This window comes from Octodon degus, unplaced genomic scaffold (assembly GCF_000260255.1).
Source record: "Octodon degus isolate 3935 unplaced genomic scaffold, OctDeg1.0 scaffold00199, whole genome shotgun sequence".
Lineage (NCBI taxonomy): Eukaryota > Metazoa > Chordata > Mammalia > Rodentia > Octodontidae > Octodon > Octodon degus.
This window is the reverse complement of record NW_004524775.1, coordinates 2,810,917-2,821,130: the sequence shown is the minus strand read 5'-3', so window position 1 is coordinate 2,821,130 and position 10,214 is coordinate 2,810,917. Positions and strand designations below refer to the sequence as shown.

Genomic DNA, 10,214 nt, shown 5'->3' with positions numbered 1-10,214 from the left:
CCAGGGAAGCGCTTATTCCACTGAGCCATCTCCCCGGCCCCCCTGTATTAAACTAAGAAACTTTGTATTGATGTTTTATCAGTTTATTTAAAATATACCCCTGTAGGACTGGCCTGATAGCTCAGCGGGCTAAAGCACCTGCTTAGGCAGAGCGCAGGGACTGGGGGTTGGATCCCACTGTACCATGCTGGCCCCGCCCTCAGGGCACGATGAGACAGCAATTGCGACTGGGCATGGTAGCATGCACTTGTAATTCCAGCACTTGGGAAGCTGAAAGCAGAATCACTACAAGTCTGATCTATATAGTGAGACCCTGTACACACTATAGACGCTGTCCTAAATACCGAGAAGAAAAAATCTGTGCTTCTTGTACTTCTGTACTGCAGCTTTTGGTGGACATGGGCCTTCCACAGTTTGTTAGAGTGTAAATTAGGTGAGGGTACTCGTACATGCCTCCATACCACTCTTGTCTGTCCAGGCTGCTGCTTTGGCCGTGTGTCAGTGCTTGGCTGTGGAGTCCACTCATCCTTCGAGCCCAGGCTTCGAGGACTGCAGCTCCAGTGAGGCCACAACACCGATCTCCGTGCAGCACACCCGCCCTGCCAGGGTGAAGAGGCGCAAGCAGTCGCCAGTCCCTGCTCTGCCAGTTGTGGTACAGCTCATGGAAATGGGCTTTCCTCGCAGGAACATTGAGTTTGCTCTGAAGTCGCTCACTGGTGCTTCTGGGAATGCGTCTAGCTTGCCTGGTATTGCATTTTCCTTTCTGGTGCTTGTTTGCTTGTGGGTTCCCATTTTAGCACTGTTGGTCTTCATGGTGGCCCATGTGTGTTTGTGTCTAGGTGTGGAGGCCTTGGTAGGATGGCTGCTGGACCACTCCGATGTCCAGATCACAGAGCTCTCGGATGCAGAAACAGTGTCTGATGAGTATTCTGATGAAGAGGTGGTGGAGAGCCTGGAGGACGTGGCCTGTTCCCTGGTCAGTACCTGCATGCGCCCTGCCTCTGGTGGTCTGCACTCTGTGTGTGCCACTTTTCTGTGCTGCTTCAGAACGCCAGCTGTGTCCCCTGTGGACTGTCCAGAAGAGTCCCCTGCCGTTCTGGCGAGCACAAAGCAAGGTTGTCTGGTATTGGGTTTTCTATATTGGGATTTCTTTAAAACAGACTGTTGTTTAAACATCTAATTGTGTTTAGCCATGGGAAATATTTTATTAAAAAATCATGTTTTATGACACGTTGATTTCTTACCAGAGTAAATTGTTTCGTAGGACTCATTTGGAAATGCCTTGAAATTTTCCTGTACTTAACAGCTTCTGACATTTCATTTCTGCTGTGTTACTGGTTTTAGTATTTTTAAAATGATTTTTTTAATAGAGAATGTATAGTATTTATACTTAACAAATTTCACAGACTTTTTTTCCTTTAAAGTAGGTTTTGCCATTCTCATTTTCTTTTTTTAATGTATTTATTTTGTAGTCTATGGGTGCTGTTGTGACGGAGAGCCAGACTTATAAAAAGCGAGCTGATTTCTTGAGTAATGATGATTATGCTGTGTATGTCAGAGAGAACATTCAGGTGAGTCATTGTCCTAGGCTGGAGCCTGGCTCATTATTTCATTGAGTGAATAATGAGCTTCTCCTCTATGCTGACTTCAGTGGACAGAGGCTCTGTCCTCAGAGAGCCTGCCTTCTTATGGCAGAAGCCAGTCAGAGGAACCCCATAGCCTGGCGAAGGAGTGGATAGAGTAATGGGGCAGAGTCGGTGCACTGTCAGGGAACATGTGGTGAGCAGTAGCTCAGGTCCTTCCTCTGGGGGAGAGCTAGGCACACAGCTAGCAGACATTGCTAGACAGGGAACAGGAGGTCCAGAGCTGGAGAGCAAGGGTGGTCTGTCCACAGTGGCAGTGGTACAGAGGTGGTGTTCTTCTCTTATCCCCATTGTGACATTGCAGATTTGCTTGTTTCTCGTATATGATTCTCATTGCCAGCTAACTTGTAATGTTTTGTGTATTCCTTCAGCCACCCTAAGTGCTTCCTTTTCATACTCTTACTCTTTCATTTTAGCGTATTTGAGCAAACTTGAGAAGTATCTCATTTTACAAATAAATATATCAGTGTATCCTGATGAAGGATTTTATTTTTCACACAGTGATACTACTCTTTAACCAACATTACCTTACAAAATAATTCCTTCACATTATCTTATGGCCACTGTTCTTGCTCATGTTTCCCTCATTTTGTTGAAAAACGGCTCTTTATGTTTAGTAATTCCAATATAAGCAAGATCATACTCCCTGTATTTTAGGTTCTCTCCCTCCCTCCCTGCCTGCCTCCCTCTCTCCCTCCCTCCCTCCTTCCCTCTGTCCCTCTCTTACCTTTCTCCCTACTCCCTCTCTGGTATGGGGAACTGAACTCAGGATCTTGCACTTGCCAGTCAGGCACTTGTGCCACTGAAATATTAGCCCAGCCTGGCTGTGTATGTCTTAGAACTCTTTTAAGCTAGAGTAGTTCTCTCTTGTCCTAGCTCAGGCTGCTATATCAGAAGTGGGAATCTGTGACCGTGTAAGAGTGGCCTCAGCCACCATACTCCTTTGTCACAGTTCTGGAGGTGCAGAATCTGAGGCCAGGGTCCCTGCCAAAGAACTCCTTTCTGGCTGCCTTCTCACTGTACCCACACATGGAGTGGGGCAGGGTGTAGGGCCTGCAGGTGACTCTGATATGTTGTTTTAAGGACACTAATCCTTTTGTTTTTTTAGTAGCCCGCCCTTCTGATTCTTTTTAGCCTGAATTAGTTCCTTAGCAGCCGTATCTCCTAATATGGCTACATGGAAGGATAGGGCTTCAACACTTGACTTTTCAGGAAAACAACATTCATTTCATAACACCCCTACTTGACATCCTTTAGTCCCACTGACTGATTGGTTGTTTTGAGACAGGGTATCATTTTGTAGTTCAGGCTGCTTCAACTTGCTGTTTGGCTCAGGTTGGCCTCAGACTCACAGTGATCCTCCTGTGTCAGCCTCCCAAGTCCATGGGTTGAGTTATGGGTAATGTCGTATTCTTTTTTTTTTTTTTTTTTGACAATTATGCAGATGCCATTTATTTGGTCCATAGTACAGTATATTCGTTAATTTCAGTTTTACAAAACATCAAATATAAATAACCTGAAATTGTAACAATACACAAAATTTGGCTTCTTACACAGACATATCAGGCAGTAAAAACTGAAAATCTGAGTAAATTAACGTTGTTTTACAATAATATACATAGCGCCATTTAACATTTAAAAACAGGTTTCAATGCATAGCACTTGATATTTCTTTGAATCTTTCTCAGTTAAGAGTATGAAAATGGTTAGATCTAGGCTAAAAATAATTCTTCTTCTAGCCAAAAATAAAGGCATATTTATAACCAGGTATCAACTTTACTAAACCACAATATTTTTAAACTATTAAATGATACCTAAGGGTATTTACATTAAAAAGGCAACATGCATTTTGTTGTTTTATCTCATAACTGGTTATGCACAGTTTGTTCAAAAGGTTTAAAAACTATATTCCTACTTTCAATACAGCATACTGCAATGTTTCTAATAGCTCTAGCAAAATGAATGCTTTCAAAGGGAGAAGAATCACTTTCGAGTCACTGGTGTCAACATTTTCCCTTTGGAACAAAGGATGTAACAAATGGGCTGTGCCCAGATGAGCCGACAGGGCAATGGTTTCTTTTCAGTCTAAGGCTATGACATCGTCAAGGTCTTCCCGCTATTCCATTCGAGATGTCGTATTCTTCAGATGTATCGTATTCTAGATTTTCTGGTGGCTCCCTTGTGGTGTTGGCTAATGTCTTTCTTTGTCTCTAATGTTTAAGAGTTGGAAAGTGATTCAGGCTGAGCCTTAGGCAGGAGGGCTTTTTAGATGCAGTGTGCTCTGTCCTGCCTCATGTTGACAGCATGCAGTGTGGGACTGGTGAGATCCTGTCCCTCTGCTTCTTCCATGAGCAAGCTGTCCATTAACTGTTAATCTTGTAGCTCACTAGATGCTCATTGGTGCATTGCCTAGACCCCATTGTTGGCACTGCAGGACAGTAATTTGTAACTTTGTCATCCTTTTAAAATTTATTAGCTCAAGTTCTTTTTGGTTAGGGGGACTTTTCTTGCCAGCTTTGGTTACTTTGTATAGTAGTTTTTATAGGAAAGGCAGAATAAATGCTTGCTTTAGTTTTTGCAAGGAGGATTTACCAGAACGATACACTGGTGCTCATTGCGTATGAAGATGATTATCATGAGGATGAGGAATACATTTTCTTTAGGGCTCAGTGCATTTCTAGCACTGGGAGTCTTTCTGACAGAGCATGCTTTTGAGTGAGCCCAGTAATCTTCGACAGCTCTCTTTATGGCATAGGTTCATCTCTTGGACTTGATGTCCCAGGTGTGGAGCCGTCCAGACTCTGGTTCTGTTTAGTGTAAATAATACTTACACCCCTGGCCCCCTCATAGAAAATTGAGATACGTTCCAGGTGCTAAGCAGAATCGTAGAGGTTATGATTACTTAAAATAATTCGTCTTACTTAAATACATTGGACTGGACTTTTCATTTTAATTTTAGGTGGGAATGATGGTTAGATGCTGTCGAACATATGAAGAAGTATGTGAAGGTGATGTGGGCAAAGTCATCAAATTGGACAGAGACGGATTGCATGACCTCAATGTGCAGTGTGATTGGCAGCAGAAAGGGGGCACCTACTGGGTTAGGTATATTCACGTGGAACTTATAGGTGAGCACTTTCTATAGTAAGTGCTTTTGTGTTTTTTTCTTTGAGACAGCATTCCCAGAAATGAATGCTAATTATGTTACATTTATTGTTGAAATCTCTAGGCTATCCTCCACCAAGTTCTTCTTCTCACATCAAAATTGGTGATAAAGTTCGGGTCAAAGCCTCTGTTACCACGCCAAAATACAAGTGGGGATCTGTGACTCATCAAAGTGTGGGAATTGTGAAAGGTAATATCACCTACGGATCAGCGGTTCCAGATGTTAGCTTTTTATTAACTCAGAATTCCTCTGCTCCCATAATTTAAAAGTAAAAGAAGTTCAGCTGTGAAGAAAGTGTTTTTGGCCACCAATACAGCATGTCAGCAGTTGAATGAAGTCAGATTTTTTAGTTCATTGGAGTGTGGGAAGACACAGACCCAGGGATTGGGTGTCTCTTTAAAGGATGTTAGCAAGTGCTCACGGAAGGTGTTTGGGAGAGAGCTTGAGAAAGCTAGAGGTAATATTTAAGATTTAGTATCTTAAAATTAAGATTGATACAGAAGTAGTCTTTCATGTTAGCCAGGATAGAGAAATGTGATTTATATTTGTTTGGTTTAGAGTTGACTTTGATCAGACAAGATTAAGGAGGGCTTTGTTTTAGCCTTGACCCATCGGTCACAAAATGGCCTTGTCTGATGTTGGTGGTCTGTGAACTTACCCTATCATTTGACCTTCAGGGAAGCAATGACCACCTTCCAGCTGTTAGGGACTGCTTTTGGTTTTCATACTGAATAAAAATTTAGGACTAGGTTTAAGAAATGGAAATGTACCAACTATGGGCCTTAGAATCTGGAAACAAATATTATTCTTATGTTTATATTTATTATGGTATGAAATTTTCCCAGAACATGGCATACTCTAAGAGATAGGTTCTATGTTAACAGTTGCTTCAGAAATAAACATGCCTATTGTTTTATCACTAGACAGTTTTAATGTCACAGTGGTAGTGCTTCTCATGTAAATGGGGGGCATTGTTAGAAATTCTGTGGGGTTTTTTTGTTTTTGTTTTTGCTTTTGGTTTTTTTGTAATGTATTCAGTACAGGGTCCACAGGGTCTTACTACACAGATCGAACTTGTAGTCATCTGTCCTATTTTTCAGCCTCCAAAGTGCTGGGATTACAGGTGCACACCACCGTGCCAAGTCTCAGTTGTCTGTCTCAGTGCAACCTGGGGGCCGGGCCAGCACGAAAGGCCAGGGATTTAACCCTCGGCCCCTGTGTCTGCCTAAGTAGATGCTTTAATTGGCTGAGCTATCTGGCTGTCCCCAAATGGCTAATTTGATAGTTTACTTTAAAAAAATACTTTTCTTTGCTTAAGAGATTCTTAAAAGACTTACAGATCAGGGCTGGGAAGATGGCTTAGTAGAATAAGTGCTTCCCTGGCAAGCACAAGGGCTTGAGTTCAATCCCTGTTCTGGCCCCCCCCCCCAAATAAATAAATAAAGGATTTACAGATCAAAACGGAGACAGGTTTTGAAAAGAATGCAGTTTCTTAGTATTTTGAGTCGCATCTTGCTTTTCTTAAAGGATAAGAGACATTAGTAATGTTTTTTATTTTCTAACATACCAAATGTACTAAATGGAAATTTTTTAAAAATTTGTTGTAATTGGGGCTGGGGAGATGGCTCAGTAGGATAAGCGCTTGACTGGCAAACACAAGGATCTGAGTTCAGTCCCCGGTTTCAGGGGAAAAAAAAAATGGCGTAATCATAAACCTCTGGGTAGAAAATGAGAAATATATTCTAAAGTAGAGAATATAGTATAATGAACTTGCATTTGCCTGTTACTTAGCTTCAGCAGTGGTCAGCTTATCATCAAAGCTCCTTCATTCACAGTCTGCTTTTGATTATTTTGAAGCTAGTTCATTTCATCCATAAGTAACTTAGCACATACCTTTCAGCTTCTAAAAGATACGTACTGTTTGTAAAATACAAAAAAACTCTGATATAAAACGGTACGTTTTAATTGTAGCTTTCTATTGGTGGTAAAGATGTCTCTGGTGGTTTCTGTTCTGTTGTCCTAGCATTCAGTGCCAATGGAAAAGACATCATTGTTGACTTTCCCCAGCAATCTCATTGGACTGGGTTGTTGTCAGAAATGGAGTTGGTGCCTAGTGTACATCCTGGTGTTACGTAAGTTCTAATTTTTATGATTGCTACATTTGTTTTGGGAAGAAGGGCTTTCTTTGAATTAAGTTTAATAAATAATCTCTCTCTTTTTTTAATCAACTCAATGACTTTTAAAAATAGGTGTGATGGCTGTCAAATGTTTCCTATCAATGGATCCAGATTCAAATGCAGAAACTGTGATGACTTTGACTTTTGTGAAACATGTTTCAAGACCAAAAAGCACAACACTAGGCATACATTTGGCAGAATAAATGAACCAGGTAGGACAGAATGGTTATCTGTCAATTGTGACTAGTGAAATAATTACTGTGAACACCAGTGGACTGGAATGTATTCTTTTAGAAACATTTTATTTTTTCTCATTTATTTGGTATTGGTACTTGGGAATTTAACTCAGAACCTCAGACTTCCTAGGCAGACACCGTGTTGCTGAGCTATATGTCAGGCCCATGCAATGTGTTCTTTTAGGGTTGTAAATATGTGCAGAGTACTGCAGAGTGAGAACAGTTAAAAGAAGCAGTGCCGCCCACTGGTAACTGGGGTTTTGTTTTAATTAGCAGAGGAGTTGGACTAACGGGATGTATTTGTTTTGTTTATCCTTTCAACTGTTAATGGACATTTGGATTGCTTGCGTCTTTCGGCTGTTATATATGTTCTTATATGCCTCAGTGTTCAGGTATCTGTGTGAGTCCTTGTTTTCAAAACCTCTGGGTATGTGCCTCTGGTGGCTTGCCAGAGGCTTGTGGCAGTTCTCAAATTTTGGGAGCCACTGCTAAAATATTTGCACTAGTGACTGTACAATTTTGTATTTCCACCAGCAATGCAAAAAGCTTCCAGTTTCTCACCCTCCTCAACAGTACCTGCAATTTTATAGGTTTTGAGTGTGGCCAGCCTGCAGTGGTGAAAAGTAGCATCTTGTGATTTTGATGTGACTGTCCTAATAATAAACTATGTTGAGCATCTTTATTTTTTTTTGCCATGTGTATACCTTCTTTTGGGGAGGGGAATAGGTTTTCAAGTTGTTTGCCTATTTAAAAGTATCTGATGTTGACTTGTAGGTGGTTTCTGTACATTATGGATATTATAACCTTATTTTATCTCTTTCTGTGGGTCATCATTTTACTTTTTTTTCCCCCATAATTTTATTGAGAAACAAATAGCGATGAGACAGTTTCAAACCAAATTGGTAGGACAGGTTCAATAATTAACACATTGCATACTTTCTTCCTAGTGGTTAATTGCTGTACAAGATGCGGACTTGATATCCTATTTACAAGCACCATTAGAACAAATCCCTCTATTCATTAAGAGAATGTAACAATATATCTATCCTAACCACTTTGAATACACAGATACAAAATGGACATTCATCTGCATCCCCTTTTTTTGTTCAGTTCCACATCATTTTACTTTGGACAGGGTCCTATGGCACACAAAAGTTCTAAAGTCTAATGAAGTCTAGCTTTTCTCCTTTTATTATTTGTACATTTGGTGTCTTGTTTTTGTTGTCAGTTTGGCAGTGGTCATAAAGATTAGACTGTGTTTCTAAGAATTTTGTAGTTTTAGTTCTTAAATTGGGTTCTTTGATTTATTTTGTGTTAATTTTAAAATATGGTGTAACCTAGGCATCTGACTTTTTTTGGCGTGTGCATGTCAAGTGTTCACCGCACACCACTGAAAGGCCTTATTGAGCTAGTCCCTTGTTGAGAGTCAGTTGGCCTTAAATGTGAGAGTTCATTCTGAGTTGGTTTATTTGTCTGTTCCACACCATTGTGATAGGTGGCTGTGATAGCTTTGTAGTAAATTTAGAAATTGGGGAGTGAGTCCTTTTGCATCTTCTCTTTCAAGATTGTTTTGGCCATTTATTGTCCCTTGAAATTCCATATGAGGGCCAGGGAGACAGCTCAGTAGAATAAGTGCTTGCCTGGCAAGTGCAGGGTCCTGAATTCAGTCCCTTGTACTGAAAAAAAAAAAAAAAAAAAAAGAAAGAAAAAAAGAAAGAAAGAAATTCTGTATGAATTTGGATAGGAATTTTTTCACCTGTATTAGAAAAAACCATCAGGATTTTCATAGGAATTGCACTGAATCTCTGTAGTAATTTGGGCAGTACCATCATGTGGACGTTAAGCCTTCCAGTCTCTGTGGTAGGAATGTCTTTCCACTTGCGTCTTTTTTATGCTTTTGGTGATACAGGATATGTAATTTCTTTCAGTAATACATTGTGATTCTCAGTGTGCAGTTCTACTCCTTGTTTTTTTTTCCACTTTCAAAATTCATGCATGTTGGTTATACAGATTGATGGTTTTCATTTTGGCAGACTTGTCCATGTGCATGATACACACCTGGCGTTTTCACCCTCCTCATACCTCTTGCCTTGCCCTCCTTGCATTTTCTCAGTGAATGTTACTTCTGAGTGTTTGTCTGCTATTTTAATGGAATATTTTTCCCTTTTTGGTATATTTATTGCTAGTGTATAGAATTTTTTTTTTATGTGTATCTACTAGCAACTTGGTGGACTTTATTATCTCTAATGGTTTTTCTGTGTACATATGCTTTCGAGTTTTCTACATACATACTGATGTAATTTGTAAATACAGTTTTAGCTCTTCTTTTTCAGTTCAGGTCCCTTCATTTTCCTTCCCACCTTATCTCCCTCCCTCCCTCTCTCCTTCTTGTCTAGATTATCTGTTACTTTGTTGAATAGAAGTGGCAAAGGTGGGCATTCTAGTCTTCCTTCTTAGAGGAAAAACTTTCAGTTGAATGTCATGTTAACTGTGAGTTTTTTATATATAATTTTTATCATGTTGAGAAGGTTTCTAGTTTTAATTGTCTCAGGAGAGCTGTATCATTTGTTGAATCTGTAGAGCTGTCCCCTTTTTGAGCTTTACCTTGAATACTTTTGTCCCCATTAGTCTGGAATTAGTTGATCAGTTTAATGTTCAGAAAACAAACCTGGCTTTGGTTTGCTGTTGTGTCTTTACCATTCCTCTCATTTTCTCATGAGATTTAGGTTGAGATAGATTTATGTTTCTTTTTTGAAGTAAATGCTTAGATTATTAATTTTTCATTGTTACCTTTTTATTTAAATTTTATTTCAAAATGAGGTTTAAAACTGAGTCCTGCAATGCTGATACATAGGAGTTTCATTGTCATTTGTTTTACAGTATTTTAAAAATTCTCTTAGTGGGGCTGGGGAGATGGCTCAGTGGAATAAGCACTTCCCTGGCAAGCACAAGGGCCTGAGTTCAATCTCCGGTTCCACCAAAAAAAAAAAAA

At 40.0% G+C, this 10,214-nt stretch overlaps 1 protein-coding gene across 1 annotated transcript in view; it reads left to right on the top strand.

Moving 5' to 3' along the window:
• Nucleotides 1–10,214, top strand: part of Herc2 (HECT and RLD domain containing E3 ubiquitin protein ligase 2) — a 215,642-nt gene that overhangs the window by 109,099 nt on the left and 96,329 nt on the right. Inside the window, exons 46-52 of the mRNA XM_004644472.2 lie at nt 439–746; nt 840–976; nt 1,473–1,571; nt 4,603–4,771; nt 4,873–4,998; nt 6,833–6,941; nt 7,059–7,218. Coding sequence (XP_004644529.2) covers nt 439–746; nt 840–976; nt 1,473–1,571; nt 4,603–4,771; nt 4,873–4,998; nt 6,833–6,941; nt 7,059–7,218 — 1,108 coding nt within the window. The remainder of the gene's footprint in view (nt 1–438; nt 747–839; nt 977–1,472; nt 1,572–4,602; nt 4,772–4,872; nt 4,999–6,832; nt 6,942–7,058; nt 7,219–10,214) is intronic.